The 18,307-nt window shown below is 36.5% G+C and overlaps 1 protein-coding gene across 1 annotated transcript in view; it reads right to left on the bottom strand.

Moving 5' to 3' along the window:
* Window positions 1-316: 316 nt before the first annotated feature.
* The window catches only part of SLC39A12 (solute carrier family 39 member 12), an 80,340-nt gene continuing 62,349 nt past the window's right edge, over window positions 317-18,307 (bottom strand). The window contains exon 13 of the mRNA XM_029954476.1: window positions 317-848. Coding sequence (XP_029810336.1) covers window positions 720-848 — 129 coding nt within the window. The 3' untranslated portion in view covers window positions 317-719. The remainder of the gene's footprint in view (window positions 849-18,307) is intronic.

The following is an 18,307-nucleotide window of genomic DNA, read 5'->3' as shown; positions in this document are numbered from 1 at the left end:
TGCTGTCTCTCTCTCTCTCTCTCTCTCTCTCTCTAAAAAATTAGTAAACATTAAAAAAAACTGACGGTTTATGCATTGATCTACTTTGTTGCTTAAAAAAAGTTTTTGGACCTCCCCACTTGTTTCCAGGTCCCTTTACCTAAAACAGGTTTCATTTGGTGATTAGATAGAATGTTCTGTATTATCTTCTAGGCTTCCTGAGTCTGCTGATTTGAAAGCATTTATAAGCCAGTGGGTAATAGGTGAACTATATACTATATTGGTTTTGCAAGAGTTGATTCAGAATCTGACACCCAGCCACAGAAGGTAATACAAATCACCACATTAACACTAGACTTTATTCTATTTGTCTGTCATTTCATTTCCTTATGGTTTATCATCTTACAAGCAGAAAAATATTGACATCAAAGAAGCTGCAGCCGATTGTATCCTAACAGACCTCTGTCCACTTCAAAAACTACAAACATTTCTTTATTAGCAAAACAATATTGTTTTAAAGTTTACCAGAATTAATTTAGAATTTATTAATTACTGAAAAAGGTATGAGTTTCATCATGGCGCTGGGGACTAAACCAGAATTTCAACTGAGAACAACCAGATATTTGCATCCTACAAAAATGCATCATAAAATACTTAACTTACAATCACTATAGAGTATGAAGAAAGAGACAACATGAGGCCATATAAATTCATTTTTGAAAAAGTGTGAGACTCTTAACTTATATTTTAATATTTTGTTCATATATAGCCAACAGAAAGAGAGAAAGCCAGCCTAGGGTCAATCCAAAGTTCTGCAGGAGAAACATCAACCAGGGTCGCCGTGTTTGAACATGAGTCATTTCAGGAAGCTAAAAAAAGAATAAAACATCAGAATAAGATCCAGATATATTCACTGCTGGGAAAAGTTTGGTGGGAAAACATGAGACTGTTATTCAGAACTTAATAACCTTTCAAATTCCCGAAAACAGTTACAAAATGCTTAATACCTACTCTCAACCAAAATTCTAAAATGTAAGATAAATCAAGTCATTTGATTGTGGTTAGCAGATTCCTAGTGTTGCCAGAAGTCTTAAAATGACATGGTTATCAACTGAAACCAAGCCCAATCCTTCTTATGCTTTTTTCATAAAGTGTTAAATGTGAAGTATATAATAGATGGAAAGTATTATTTTTGACTGTTCTCTTACGTTTATGAAGCCATTAAACTTACTGGTTGTTACAAAACACATGTTGGGTTCCTTTCAGAGATGTCACCAAGGTCTTCCTGACCTTTAGAAATCAAGGAATTATGCCCTAAAGCTACATTTTACTCTCCTAGAGACAAGTGACAACCCTTTTGCTTGCGCAATGGCTTTAACACCATTTAGGGCAAAATGTTCCTGCGAGCATGGGGGGCGGGGGGGCGGGAAGCACCTCAAGGTATTAGTTTTGAGTGTAAGTCATAGGGATTTACCACCTGTATACCCTATGCTCTGTTGACCGCACGTGGCACTACCATCTGTCATCTTACAACGCTCTTAATAGTGTGGACTCTATTCCCTAGGCTGTATCTTTCATCCCCGTGATGTATTTTTGTCACACATTCTTTCAAATCACTCACCCTGGGAAGGTGAGCATAGATCTCTTGTATGACAGTCATTTCTATTAGAAAAAAGGCTTAGGACACCATAGAGGGGAGACTTAGCCATGCCATTGCTGACATGTTGGGTTGGATAAATCTTTGTTACAGGGCTTGTTAGGACGTTTAACAGCATCAGCTTCTACCTGACCTGTGTCAGCTATGACTCTGACCCCAGTTGTGACAACCAAAAATGTCTCCAGATCTTGTCAAATTTCCCTGGGGAGTAAAAATCACATCTGGTTGAAAACTACTGGGTTATTTACAGCAAGAAAACAAAAAAACATAAAATATGCAAGGGTTTTAGATTTACGGCAATAGAAAGCAGGTTGATAGACTTTGTTTTTCTACGTTGACATGTTTTCTTAAGGCTTTTTGTTCCCTAAATGTTTATTTATTTGTGTGTGAGAGAGTTAGAGCATGAGTAGGAGAAGGGCAGAGAGAGGGAGACAGAATCCCAAGCAGGCTCCAGACTCCAAGTTGTCAGCATAGAGACACAGGGCTCAAACCCACGATCTGTGAGATCATGACCTGAGCTAAAGCTGGATGCCTAACCAACTGAGCCACCCAGGTGCCCTGGCATGTTTTTTTTAAGGCCTGTACAAGAGCCTTTTGAATGTTCTATTTGGGTATGCTTGAGTCGGATATTTCTCCCTTTTAAAATTAGATGGATGGACAGAATGAAGATTAGGATTACTGCGTCCTGCCATCTCACACCCTCCCATGGAGCAGTGCACTAAAAGGCAAAGTAGGATCCAGAAATTCTGTCCTGGGTGGATGACCTTAGAGAAATTATGTGTCCTATTGAGTTTTTCTGCCATGGTTAAACGTGAGGTTAACCATACAACTTTAGAGTAATACTGTTGGTTCATTATCTATTCTAAACTTAAAATGACATGTTGAAAATCCATAGACTATTCCCAAAGAGCCAGCAATTTATGGTACTCTTGAGGAATTAACAAGATACATGCACCAGAGTCACCCCATACATCTGAGTCTCAATAATTTGTAAGCAATTTCCAAGAGTCAACTCCAAGGCCAGAGAACAGAGGCCGCCAGTTCCCTTCTGTCTCAATAATTTATATTTCAGACCATCTGAGAGACACAATTATGCCATCGCTGGTAACATAAAGGCTCCAGCTCTGATTTTTAGGGAAAAATCTGTTATAAGATGGCTGACAGGACTGAGAGGGAAATTCCTGTCCCTGACCAAAGACTCCCCTTCCAGGTTCTTCCCACGCTGCTTGTCATGCACCAAATTACTACTAATGAGAAATGCGGAATGTCCCCTCTGCTTATGCTTGGTGCTCAGACCTCTAGAGAATGATCTCTGAGCCCACAGGTGTAAAATAAACTTCCTGCCTTCCAAGCCCTCCGAGTGCTGCTTGGTTCTTCCGCTGGGTGATCCAGACCAGGTTCTGTAACATGATTAGCCTTATTTCCAAATACATTAAGATATTGCATACTTACCTCTCCTCTTTGTTTTTCAAGCAAAGTAATTAATATTCATTTATGAGGTGCGGATGAATTAACAGCTCATCTTATTCCCTGCTGTGTCTAGTGCCACCTGATTGTTGTTCATCTCTGATGAAGTAGAAGTAATTTCTAAAAAGATTTTCTTGGCAAATGCTCACAAAATGTGAATAATTTACTGAACAATCATGTTGTTTTTAATGACTTGCTGAGAAAAGTACTTCAGACAAGATATAAAGCATTGTGGTGAAAATGGTTCTGATTCAATAGATAGAACTGGTGATGAATTTTCAAACCACCATTGTCTTAACTATACTTTAGAAAGCTCATTTTTTAATTTCCACCTTTGCCTCAAACGTCTACTCAGGACCTTTGGTTGGAAAGAAGTAGGTCTTGATTAGGTAGATTTAACAGCCAAAAAGTTTTAGGTACCAAGACACAGAAATTAAGTTAGTGTCCTGGGGCTTCCCGCAAAATCTCAATCAGTTTCTGTCACGACTCAATCCAAAAATACCACCATTTTTAAAAACAATTATTTTATGTATTGTTTTTCTCACTAGCCCGAGTTTGTAGACCTTCTGTTTGACTGTAGAGTGTAACACACGATAGAATTGAATGCATGTGTTTATAAGAGTTTCCAGACTCTGTCAGTGCCCCACTCCCAGTAAGAAAACCAAGAATCCTTTATTCTGAGTATGTAGAAGGCATTACCCACAAGAAAACAGCATGAATATTTTACAACTTCAGGGGCCACCATTCACATGAACTCAATGTCTTCTGGGACATTTTGCAACTTAAAATGACATTTTGAAAATCCATAGACTATTCCCAAAGGATTCCCTGTGCATCAGAAAGGGGAAAGACCATGTTATCTCTAACAGATTCATGGGAGGCCAAAGCATGCTTCCTGCCATCCCGGCCTTGGTGGACATTTTTAAGGTATGTATATTAATCTCCAAGGGGCCTAGAACACATGGCCCAAAGGCAGTTCACTGGGCAAACATTAACAAGATGGAGGACCAAAGATGGAGTTACAGCCTATGCTCCTCTGTCCACTAAAGTAATGAGATGAGCTGGCTTCTGGTCCTACTTCTGACATCACATCCATGTGACTTTGAGTAAGTCATTATCCTCCTTGAGCCATTGTTTCCTCATAGCCATAAGGAGTTAATAATGTAGCTCTTGCAGGATTATGAGGAGCGACTGGGGTGCAGGATGTAAGAAAGAGCATGATAAAATGGATGTAAATGAAAGTAAGTGCTACATGAGAACTTCAAGACTTCAAGGGACAGAGGAGCTACTAGAAGGCACACCTAAATGGATGGCAAGATATCACAGAGCCAGGGCACCTAGGGGACCTTCGGCGTAGGTCATGATCTCACGGTTCGTGGGTTCAAACCCCATGTTGGGCTCTGTGCTGACAGCTCAGAGCCTGGAGCCTGATTCAGCTTCTGTGTGTCTCTCTCTCTTTCTGCCCTTCTCCTGCTCATGCTCTATCTCTCAAAAATAAATAAACATTTAAAAAAATTTTTTTAAAAGACTAATTTTGTAAGCCTATAGAAATGGACAAACAATGAAAATCAACGTTTAAAAAAGTTTAAGGAGATTCTCAGCTTGATTTGTACAGTCTAGCTGAACTTCTCACGTCCATACGTAAGTGGGTTTTGTTAAAAAAAATCAAGCTTAGCTTGCTTTTGAGAAAATACTTGGCTCTTTTTTAGATGATTATGGATGAATATATAAATTGTAATATCTCTTGGATACACACCAAAATACCAGACAGTCTCACAAAAAGTCTTTCCAAAAGACACAAATGTAAAATGCCAAATATCAACCATGTCTGATTACAGCATTTCACTTACTTTGAACCTACCCATATTTTTAAAAAAATCATTCAGTCACTAATTTTGAAGGAAAACAAGGATCTATATGAATTAACTTTTAAGAGTATATATTTTATTTTTTCTTTTTAAATAATTCCTGACATGAGTTTCAGCGCTACCCATTTCCCCCTGAATTTCAAGAGAAAAAAGTCCCTTTTTCCTCCAGGGCAATTAAATCCTCTTATTGAACAATTTTACAGACCTTGATTATATCCTTAGACTACAGGGATGAAATGATGGATAGAGTATGTTAATAATGAAGCAAAAGGTTAGAAAAAAAGAGGAGGAATGTTAGCAAAACACTTTAGCTCAGAGATAGAGCTAAGAGATATTGTTTTTTTAGATTTCTGCCAGGAACTTGGAAATCTTGAAGTAGAAGGTAACTTTCTTTTTTACCTCCATGTTTAGCAAATTCCCCAACTCAAATCAGTGGATACCAAAATATGACAGACGACGAGTTGTGATTTTCTGTAATTTTCTTTTTCAAAAAGAAAGAAAGAAGGAAAGAAAATCTTTACCTAACAGATAGCCCTTTAACATGCCTTTCTTTTTTTTCAAATTTGAATCCGACACTGGAGACCAATTCCCTGAGATGTGCCAAGTCCACATGGTGACTGACCTATCTGTGGATAACGGTCCCTATATTTCTATTAACTAACTGGGATGTAGGTAGGACTGAACCACTGACTAGAATTTCTGAACATTTTAGAAAGTGATAGTAAGTACGTGAAATATATCTGAGTATGTTCCCATAACTGTATTCATAGTTCTAACTTTTTATTTTTATTTTTTTAATTTTTAATATTTCTTAAAAATTTATTTTTGAGAGACAGAGAGAGAGCATGCATGCAGGGGAGGGTCAGAGAGAGAGAGGGAGATACAGAATCTGAATCAGGCTCCAGGCTCTGAGCTAGCTGTCAGCACAGAGCCTGATGTGGTGCTCGAACCCATGAACTGTGAGATCATGACCTGAGCTGAAGCCAATGCTTAACCAACTGAGCCACCCAGGCACCCCATAGTTCTAACTTTTTAAAAGGAATGCTCACAGAAAATGTTAGAACACATCAGGAAAGAAAGTGGATAAATTCTAATGTCATGTGCCTTGTAATAATTATATACTAAGGAGGATTTATCACAAAGGAAGGTGATCTATAAAACTTTTTCTAACACATCTCTCCTTACACACCTAAGCTCAGAGTCCTGCCATGCAAGGCCTTCTCTGTCTACTTCTATCTGTAATTGAAACTGGCTTCCTGTGGGTATTAAAGATCGATCACTAGATATTTCAACATTTACTTTCAGCATGAATCATAAATATATGTACTGAAAAAGAAAGTGCAGCATCCAGTGCTTCTTAAAAAAAACACTGAAAAATCAAAGCCCTTTCATTATAAAAAATTTATAATTTAAATATACATATTCACCATACATTTATTTAAAAAATTTTTTAAATATGTATTCATTTTTTGAGAGAAAGAGAGACAAAGCATGAGTGTAGGAGGGGCAGAGAGAGAGGGAGACACAGAATTTGAAGCAGGCTCCAGGCTCTGAGCTGTCAGCACAGAGTCTGATGCAGGGATCAGACTCATAAACCCTGAGATCATGACCTGAGCTGAAGTCAGATGCTTAACCAACTGAACCACTTAAGGTGCTTCCCACTTCTTTTTAAAAAGTTTATTTATTTATTTTGAGAGAGAGAGATTGAGAGTGTGAGAAAGGGCAGGGCAGAGAAAGAGGGAAAAGGAATCCCAAGCAGTCTCTGCCCTGTTACCACAGAGCCAGACATGGGGCTCGAATTCGCAAACCATGAGATCATGACCTGAGCCAAAATCAAGAATCAGACACTTAACTGACGGAGTCACCCCAGGCACCCCTCGACATTCACTTAATTGAAGACATTTGGCGATGTCTGTTATGAAGGTAAAATTGTAATTTAAATATTTTTCCTCTCTCAGGAATGTGTAGTTTTTGACATTATTAACTTTCAAGAGAAATGATTTGCTGCTCCATTCATGAAGCTCCCTTGATAACTGATTATGCCATCTTCTTTTCAGAAGGACCCCAAGATCCGTTCACTATGCACATGGAGTTAGGTCTACATTTGCATTTGCTAAAAGGAGCCACTCTCGTTCCTAAGAAATAAGATGAGAGAAAAAACCTCAGAAACTTATTTTGTAGGCTGTCGTAATTATATTTATATATAAAATATATCCTTGCTGAACACCCACATCTCAGAATAAGATGGAAATTTGTTAGTGAAAGTCACGATTTGCCTTTTTTTTTTTTTTGGTATAAAAGATGAACAAACTGAAAAATCAACAACTCTTCTCAGATATGACAGAAAAGTGTGGTCAAATGGCTGACCCAAACATTGGAGAGAAAGTCAAGTAAATAGAGAGAATCACAACTTACCGGAGCAGAAACCTACAAGAAGAAACTTTTGTGGGACCCAGTGTCAAGGCAGGCAAAGAAACTCTAAGTGACACACTATTACAGACTTCATGTAGACAAGCCTAAGAATTAAAAAATTTAGGGGGACCCTAAATCTAAGCAGGCTCCCCACACTCTTGTGGATTTTACTGCCAGGAGCTCTACCAAATTCTTACCGTGAATATTGGAGGGGGGGAATCGCCTCATGCTTCTATCAGGAGGAAGATAAAGAAGCCATTTTGAAATGCTCTAGGGACGCTAATCTTAACAAGGATTTCCCTGAGGAGAAACTATTTTATCAAAGTCTAACCTGCTGGTGTTTTACCAGATTTTATCCTACCTAGGGAAAGGAAATCCTCAACGTCACCCCTCTCTAGTCATCTTCTTCCACCTAAGGGCAGAAGGAGACAAGAAGTTCACGGTGTGGAGGCACAGGCTGGCCAAAGTCCACGACCCAATCACAGGACAACAGAATGCTTCCCTGTCTCCATGCCTCCCACTACATTACTACAGGACTATTTACCACAGTTCCTTTTACCCAGGACAACATGTCATCCTTTCAACCAAAATAACATGAATTACTAGTAAGAAGGCAAAAAATACAGTTTAAAGACACTGAACCACTATCAGAACCAGAGTCAGATACGCCAGGAAAGTTGGCGTAATCAGACCAGCGATTAAAACAAACAATGATTAACATGGTAAGAGCTTTAATGGGAAAAGTAGACAACACAGGCAATAAGAGATAGATAATATAAGCAGAGAGATGAAAATTCTAAAAAAGAATCAAAAAGAAAAGTTAGAGATGAAAAACTGCAAGACCAATAAAGAATGATGGGTTCATTAGTATATTGGACATGGCTGAGGAAAAACTCTGAGTTTGAAGGTATGACAGTAGAAACTTCCAAAATTGAACAGCAGAGAGAAAACCCCCCCAAAACCCCAAACACAATATCCAAACTATGAGGGAAAAGGTATAATGTAGCTGTAATGGTAATACCAGAAAAAGAAAGAGAGAAAAAACCTGAAGCAATATTAGAAGCAATAATGGCTGTGAATTCCCCTCTCCCAAAACGTCAGGTACCAAATCCCAGATCCAAAGAAGCTCCGAGAATAGTGAGCAGAGAAATGCCAACCAAACCAAACCAACTAACCAACAACAAGCAAACAAAAACAAAACACCCTTCACATAGGCATGTCGTTTTCAGACTTCAGAGAAACAAAGGTAAGAAAACACCTTAAAAGATGGTAGAGTGAAAACAAAAACCAAACAAACAAATAAAACCTTACCTAGAGAGGAGCAAGGACAGAATTTTATCTGAATTCTCTTTGAAACTATGCAAGAAAAAGAAAGAGTGAGGGGGGAATGTTTAAAGTGTTGAGAGAGAAAATCATCAACTTAGGATTCTACACCTCCCAACTTATCCTTCAAGAGTGAAAGAAGGGAGCGCCTGGGTGGCTCAGTCAGTCAAGCATCTGACTCCTGATCTCGGCTCCGGTCATGACCTCACAATTTGTGAGTTTGCGTGCCACACTGAGTTCTGTGCTGACAGCAGAGAACCTGCTGGAATTCTCTCTCCCTCTCTCTACCCCTACCCGTCTCAGGCTCTCTCTCTCTCTCAAAATGATTAAATAAACTTAAAAAAAAAAGAGTGAAAGGAAAATTAGACTTTCTCAGACAAACAAAAATTGAATAAATTTTGCCAGCAAAAAAATGTTAAATGAACTTCTTTGGAGAGAGGAAAATGATAAAGGTCAGAAACAGGGATCTACACAAAGAAAGGAAGAGCATCAGAAAGTGAATAAACGAAACGAAAATAAAAACTTTTATTTTTTAAAGTTGTAATTGATCTGATAGATATGGTCTGTTCAAAATAATAATAGCAACAATGAATTCAATTCTGTATGCTCATGTGTGCATATTGATGTGTGCTTATATAATAATGAAATAAGTGACCAGAAATGATGCAAATAATGGGAAGGATGAATTAGAAATATTTTCTTATTATAAGGTACTTTTATTATCCATGGAGCAGTATTATTGGAAAGAGGAATTGGATAACTTGTAAATGTAGATTGAAAACTCTAGAGTAACCACTTAAAATACTAAGAAGAGAAGTATAATTAATGTGCTAATAAATGAGTCAAATGGTATTATATAAAATGCTCAGTTAAAATCATAAGACAGAAAATGTGTGGAATACAAAGTAAGTAATTACAAAGAACAAAAGGCAACAATTAGAAAACAGTAAGAAATATGGTAGATTTTAATCCAATTATATCAATATTTACTCTAAATGTCAATGAACTAAACACACACACACACACACACACACACACACACAAAGATGGATATTCGGAACAGATCAAAAAGTAAGACCCAACTATATGTTGTCTACAATAAGTCCATTTTAAATATAAAGACACATATAGATTAAAAGTAAAAGGATGGAAAAAGATATATCATGCTTAGCCTACGTAAAAGAAAGCAAGAATACCTATGTTAATTTCAGACAGAGCACACTTCAGAGCAAGGAATGGAATCAAGGATAAAGATGGGCATTAGATAAAAATAAAAGCCTTAGTACTCCAAAAAGACATGACAATCCTTAATGTGTGTGTACCTAATAAAAGAGAGTAAAAAAATGTGAGGCAAAAATGGATAGAAACAGCAAAGAGAAAGAGATGGATCCACTATTATTGTTGGAGATTTTAACACGCTTCTATCAGAAATTGACAGATGCAGCAAAAGCTGATTCTATGAAAAGATTAATAAAATCAATAAGCCTCTACCTGATCAAGAAAAAGACAGAAAACATAAATTACTAACATCAGAAATGAAAGGGGTATCACTACAAATACCAAGGACAATAAAAGCATAATAAAGAAATGTTATAAACAATTTTGTACCCACAAATTTGATAATCTAGGTGCAACACAAAAATTCTTTTAACAGACAACTGCCAAAACTCACACAAGAAAAAATAGGCCTATATCTATTTTTATAATTGAATTAATAATTAATAACCTTCCAAAACAGAAGTACCACACCAGTGAATTCAACCAAATGCTTAAGGAAGAAATGATACCGACTCTCTACAATCTTTTCCAGAAGACAGAAGCAGAGGGAATATTTCCGTACTCATTCTAAGAGGTTATAATATTGAAACTAAAAACATTGCAATAAAACCTTAGAGCAATATCTCTTATGACAGAGACATAAAACTTCTCAACAAAATATTAGCAAATTGAATCCAACAATATATAAAAAGAACTACACACCACAACCACATAGGATTTATCTAACTGTAAAAGGCTGGTTCAATTCTCAACAATCAATTAATATAATCTACATTACAACAATGACAGTCAAAAGATAGCAGCAATGGATGCACAAAAAGCACTGGCAAAATTCGACACCCATTTATGATAAAAACTCCCAACAACCTAGGATTAGAAAGAACCTTCCTCAAATTCATAATGAACATCTGTAGTTAAAAAACCTATAGGTAACATCATACCCTATTGCTAGAAACTAGCTTATTGCTAAGATCAGACACAAGGCAAGAATGTCCCATTCCACCACTGCTTTTCAACATCAAATTGAAAGGCCTAATGAATTCAATAGGAGAAGAAAAGGAAATAAAAGGAACACAGAAATGAACATTTATGTATAAAATCCAAAAGAATCATCAAAAAGACTCCTAGAACCAATAAGTGCTTATAGCAAAGATGCAAGATACATTAATAGACAAAAGCTGACTAACTGTTTACATATGAACAAATGGAATTTGAATTAAAAACACATTTGCATTTATATTAGCATCAAAAAATGAAATACCTAGGGGTAAATCTAAAAATTATGTACAAGATCTATTTGAGAAAAAGTATAAAATTCTAATGAAAGATATCAAGGAAAAACTAAATAAACACATAGATATTCTATGTTCATGGATAGGAAAAGTCAATATTGTCAAGATGTCAGTTATTCTATAGATTGAACACAGTACCATCCAAAATCTCAATAAGTTATTTCATGGACGTTTACAAACTATTGCAGAATTTATATGAAGAGGCAAGAGACCCAGAAAGGCCACCATAATATTGAAGAAGAATGAAGCTCGAGAGTTGACACTGTCAGTCTTCAAGACTTAAAAAACTGCAGTAATCACAACAGTGTGGAACTGGTGGAAGAACAGAAAAAAAAGATGAATGGAACAGAATAAAGAAGCCATAAATAGACTTATATAAATATAGCCAACTGGTCTTTGACAAAGGAGCAAAAGTGATAAAATGGAACAAAGGTAGTCTTTTCAACAAATGGCGTTGGAACTGGAAGACACTTACATGTAAAAGAAAAAACCAAAAAACCCTACATTGAATCAATACACAGACCTACACCCTTCACAAAAATTAAGTCAAGATGAATCATAGTGTAAATGGAAAACACAAACCTATGAAACTCCTAGAAGATAATAGAGGAGAAAACCTAGATGATCTTGGGTACAGTGATGCCTTTTTAGATACAATACAAGAGATATGATTTATGAGAGAAATAATTGATAAGCTGAATTTCCTTAAAATTAAATTTTCTTCTTTGCAAAAGACATATCAAGAAAATGAAAAGATAAGCTAGAGATTTGGAAAATTTTTTTCAGAAGACACATCTGATTAAAGACTGACTTCCAAAACATACAAAGAACTCTTGAAACACATAAATAAGAAACAACCCAGTTTTAAATAATGGTTAAAAGACCTGGATGACACCTACCCCAAAGAAGGTACACAGATGGCAAGTAAGCATATTAAAAGGTGTTTAACATCATACGTCACTAGGGAATTTCAAATGAAAACAGCAATGAGATATTACTACACAACTACTACCATAGCCAAAATCTAAACATTGACAACACTGAATGTTGACAAGGATCTGGAGCAACAGGAACTCTCATTTATTGCTGGTGGGAATGCAAAATGGTACAATCACTTTGGAAGGCATTTGGAAATCTTTTATAGGACTAGACATAATCTTATTATATGACCCAGGGACTACACTCCATGGTATTTTCCCAAATATATAGAAAATTTATGTTCACACAAAAACCTGCACATGAATATTTATAGCAGCTTTATTTGTAACTGCCCAAACATGGAAGCAACCAAGATGTTCTTCAGTAGGTGAAAAGATAAGGGCACTGTGGTATATCCAGACAATATTACATAGCACCAAAAAGAAATGAGCTATCAAGCCATTAAAGGACTTGGAGGGTCCTTAAAACCATATTACTAAGTGAAGAAGCCAGTTTCAAAAGGTACATACTGAATGATTCCAACTACAATACATCTGGCAAAGGCAAAAACTACAGAGATTAAAAAAGATTAGTGGTGGGGTGCCTGGGTAGCTCAGTCGGTTAAGCATCCAACTTTGGCTCAGGTTAGTGGGTTCGAGCCCTGCATCGGGCTCTGTGCTGACAGCTAGCTCAGTGTCTGAAGCCTGTCTTCAGATTCTGTATCTCCCTCTCTCTCTGACCCTCCCCTGCTAACGCTCTCTCTCTCTCTCAAAAATGAATAAAACATTTTAAAAAAGTATAAAATAAAAATAATTAAATAAATAAAAAAGATTAGTGGTTTCTTTTTTTTTTAATTTTTTTAATGTCTTTTATTTATTTTTAGAGACAGAGAGAGACAGTGCGAGCAAGGGAGGGTCAGAGAAGAGGGAGACACAGAATCGGAAGCAGGCTCCAGGCTCTGAGCCAGCTGTCAGCACAGAGCCCGATGCGGGGCTCGAACCCACGAACTGGTGAGATCATGACCTGAGCCCGAAGCCAGCCGCTTAACTGACTGAGCTACCCAGGCACCCCAAGATTAGTGGTTTCTAAGGGCTAATGGAAAGGGAGGGGGTGATGAGGCAGGACACAGGATTTTTAGGGAGGGGAACTATTCTATATGCTATTACAATGGTGGATACGTGTCATTTGTCAAGACCCATAAAATATATACCACCACACATGAAATAAATGTAAACTATGGACTTTAGATGATAGTAATTTATCAACACAGTTTATTAATGATAACAAATGGAATTCTGTGGTGTGGAATGTTGAGAGTGAGGAAAAGTATGCACATGTAGGGCAGATGTTATTTGGACACAATTTTGTCATGGACCTCAAACTGCTCTAAAAAATAAAGTTTTTTAATTAAAAAAATCCATTTCCCAGTTACACTAACCATTTTTCAAGTGCATGATAAGATAGCCACACATGGGCAGTGGCCACCATTGCCGACAGTACAGATTAAAAAAAATTGACAGTACAGATAAAAATATAGTCACTAGATAAATTAAAGAAACACTCTTTGCGGGAAGCATAAGCCCACTGGGAGAAGAATTAAAATGGTTATGGATCATCCTGTATGTCTTCTGTTCTGCCCACACATTCCTATTATTCTAAAAATGGGGGGGGGAGGAGAAGTAAAGGCTAAAGTATATTTTAAGTTACGGGACTGTCTAGTGGCTTAGGTCAAACTAGAGAGTGCCATTTCAAAGTCTTTTGTTTATACTCAGGACGGAAGGATTTTTCCACCTAGTATTTTCCAATCTTATACCATTAATATATCTAGATTTTTTTCAAGATCATCATTGCTACAAAGAGGCACTAGAACATCTGTATATTGTGAAACACATGAAAAAAAATAACTTTAGACTATTCACTCATCTGTGGATTTCCAACAATGTTAATAAGGCATTCAGCTAATTTTTCTTTTGATCTTTTGAAGGGTCATTTGATAATTATTCACTGGTAACATGTTATCCAAAAAATGATTACAAAGAGACATTGGTCTCTTTGGAGGATTTTTAAAATTAAATAAATAGGTAAGTAGATAGATTTATTATGGTTCTTAATGACACCCAAAAGTTCACCCAGTGTTTACAAAGCCTAACACTCAGTCTATATGATCCTTTATCCATGAGCTGTCTCCAAGAAAATTTTCTGAAGAAGGCATTGTTAGATCACGAGGACTTCCCGCTACCCGGGAGGGGCCGTTCGGCCGAACTAAAATAAAACCCTATTAATCAACTCCAGTTTCTTGTGGATTCTATTCTTGGTGACTTGAGCTGGGAAGAAAGGTCTAACAGCATCCATGAAATCACAACTTGCTAACAAACTGATAAATTAGAAGGACTGTTGGCCTTTATAAACCCAATAAGTAGATGGACTAGTTTTTGTCTTCTCTCATCTGTTGAGTGACCAACTTCCTGGTTTTAGTAAGTATTCAACCATAGAAACAATCACACGACCTTTTTGGTTTTCTTCCAGACTGCTGACAGCAGGGAGCCACATATAGGGTGGGTCTTCACAACAGTGATCTTCTCATGCATTCAATGAACTTTAGATGATCTGAATTGTTAACTACCTATGTTAGTTCTAATGAGTAAACAAGGTTGTATCTTGTACTCACTGTCACATAAATTTACCAGGGAAGTTGCTTTAGTAAATGAAAAATCACAAAGGATCGGATTTGTCATACAGTCTCTATTAAGAATTTAAGAAAACATCATCCCTTCTAACTTTAATAAAAAAAAGAGATTTCTTTTATTTACTTATTTCATGAATTCATGTTTATCTGTTCATATATCTAAAAATTAAGAAAGAAAAGAAAAAAGACAGTGGATAAAATTGAGGCAGATTTCTGCTTTTAGTGAGATAAAAAAAAAACCAAGGGAAATGATCTCATGTGATTAATGATGTAATCCTCTTGACTTGTAAATGTCTTTAACTTAAACAATTGCATTCACTATAGCATTACATTTTTTAAAAATCTGCTTACAAAACATGTCCTTCTGCTAAATAAATTTTGTTATCCAGTACCAATATCTTTTTTACTTTTGAGACGTTAAAATAGAATTTAAAGTTCAGCAGTTGTGTGAAACAAAATCAACACAAAAATATGCTGTTTCTATACACAAATAATGAACACTCTGAAAAGGAAGGATATTAAGAAAACAGGTCCATCTGCAATATAGTATCAAAAATAATAAAATACTTAGGAATAAACTTCACCAAGAAAACATAAATAAAGGGAAAGATATCCTATATTCATGGATTGGAAGACTTAATATTGCTTAGACATCAATACCAGGTAAAGTGATCTATAGATTTAATGTAATTCCTATCAAAATCCTTTTTTAAAATATTTTAATGTTTTATTTATTTTTGAGAGAGAGAAATAGAGAGGGAGAGAGACAGTGTGAGTAGGAGAGGGTCATAGAGAGAGGGAGACACAGAAACTCAAGACAGGCTCCAGGCTCTGAGCTAGCTGTCAGCACAAAGCCGGACATGGGACTCAAACCCATAAACCATGAGATCATGACCTGAGCCTAAGCCAGATGCTCAACCAACTGAGCCACCCAGGCGCCCCTCCTATCAAAATCTTAATGGTTTTTTAAACAGAAATAGAAAAATCTCTCTTAAGAGTCATATAAAATCTCAAGAAACCCTGAATAGCCAAAACAATCTTGAAAAAGAACAAAGTTGGAGGTTTTATACTTTTTGATTTCAAAATTAACTACAAAGCTATAATAATCAAGAGTGTGATCCTGGCATAAAGACAGACTATAGACCAATGAAATACAACAGGAAACCAGAAATAAATTTTTGCATAGATAGGTAATTTTGACAAGAGTGCCAAGTCTATTCTTTCTGAACAGTCCTTTCAACATAAGGTATTGAGAAAATTGGGTATCGACATGCAAAAAAATGAAGTTGGACTCTAACCTTATGTCATAGACAAAGTGAACTCAAAATGAACTCCAAGTGGATAAAAGACACAAATGTAAGACCTAAAACCATAAAACATTTAAGAGAAAACATAGTGAGAAATCTTCATGACACTGGATTTGGCAAAGATTTCTTGTATATGTCTTTAAAAGCTCAGGCAAGAAAACAATAGATTCAATTTGGGTTTACCAATATGTAAAACTTTTATGCATCAAGGGACATTATAAACAGAGTGAAAAAGCAATCCATGGAATGGGAGGAAACATCCATAAGTCATTTATCTGGTAAGGGGTTAATATACAAAATATGTAAAGAACTCCTACAACTCACACTCACACAAAAATCTAAACAAAATGGTCAGAGGGCTTTAATAAGCATCTCTCCAAAGAAGATATACAAATGGCCAATAAGCACATGAAAAGATGGTGAAGAACATCACTAATTCAGGAAATACAAACAAAAACAAGGAGATACCACTTCACATCCATTAGGATTGCTATTTTCAAAATGATGGGCTATACCAAGTGTTGATGATGATGCAGAGAAAGAGGGTTGGTAAAATGATGTAGCCATTATGGAAAACAAGCAATTAAAAATAGACTTACTCTATGATTCAGCAACTCCACTTCTGGATATATACATAAAAGAAGTGAAAGCAGGGACTTCAAGATATATTTGTATGCCCATGTTCACAGCAGCATTATTTGCAATAGTCAAAAGGTGAAAGCCACTTAATGTCCACTGATGGATAAATGAATAAGCAAAATGTTGTATAGAAATACAATGGAATGTTTTTTGGTAGTAAAAAGGAAGGAAATTCTGACATACACTCACATGGATCAACCTCGAAGCCCTTACGCTAAGTAAAATCAAGCAGTCACAAAAAGACAAATACTGTGTGATTCCACTTATATAAGGCACCTAGGGTAGTCAAATTCAGAGAGACAAAGAGTAAAAGCCAGAGAGTAGGGGCGGGCATAATGGGGAGTTAGTTTCATGAGTATAGAGTTTCAGTTTGGGAATATGAAAAAAGTTCTATAAATGGATAGAGGTGATAGATGCACATGAATGTGAACATACTTAGTCATTAAGCTATACACCTCAAATCGTTAAAATAATAAATTTCACATTCTGCATGTTTTACCATAATAAACACCACACATGCACACACACACATACTCCAAGGTTTCACAAGCTCCGCTTTGATTAACTCTTTAATAACAACACAATAAGCAGCACTTAACTACCTCCAAGAAAGTGTGTGATAGAAAGAGGTATCATGCCCTGCCTGGTAAGAATTCTTCATCATCATCACTTTGCAGCAAGACACATGTATTGTGTTTAGATCTCAAAGTTCTGGAGCATAGATGTTAAGGACTGAATGTTTTCTTTCCCTCAAAATGCGTATGTTGAAACCCTATGCCCCAGTGTGATGGTATTAGGAAGTTGTGCCTTGGATGAGGTCATGGGAACGAAGCCCTTTGGGATGAGTGCCCTTATTAGAGTCCTTTTTATTTTTATAGTCTGCAGTGTGGATTACGTAGAATTTCTTTGTGATTGTCATCTGTAACATGATGGAGGGAAGTCTGAGTTTCCTTTTCTTAAGGAAATCTGGCTATGTCCCGAATGTAACTGGTTGAGGAAGGTTGCCTATCCACAGAGAGGTATTATCACCTGCCAAACCTCAGGAGCTTGCTGGAGTTCTCTTTCTACCATATTCTAGAAAATGAAAATTTTCTCTGGAACAGTTGCTGGAAAATATCTTATCAAGCCTTCCCTTTAACAGTCTTCTAAGACCTGAATCCAATAAAAGTTGGTGTTTGGTTTTAATCTAATCTATCCTTTTGTCTATTATATGTTTTCTCTTTGGTTTTATTGAATTCATTTTCTTAGTCATTTCTTTGACAGCAATATAAAGGGGGAGGCTAGAAGTATGTTTGGTTTTCTGGGCAGAAGACATGAACATTTTTCCAGAGAAGACACCCAGATGGCCAACAGACACAGGGCAAGATCCTCAACATCACTCGTCACCAGGGAAATGCAAATCAAAACCACAGTGAGTGATTTTGGCTGTTAGAATAGCCAAAATCAAAACCACAAGAAATAACAACTGTTGGTGATGTGAA

The sequence above is a fragment of the Suricata suricatta genome, chromosome 10 (genome assembly GCF_006229205.1).
Source record: "Suricata suricatta isolate VVHF042 chromosome 10, meerkat_22Aug2017_6uvM2_HiC, whole genome shotgun sequence".
Classification (NCBI taxonomy): domain Eukaryota; kingdom Metazoa; phylum Chordata; class Mammalia; order Carnivora; family Herpestidae; genus Suricata; species Suricata suricatta.
The sequence above is the reverse complement of the archived record's forward strand: the minus strand, read 5'-3'. Positions and strand labels throughout refer to the sequence as shown.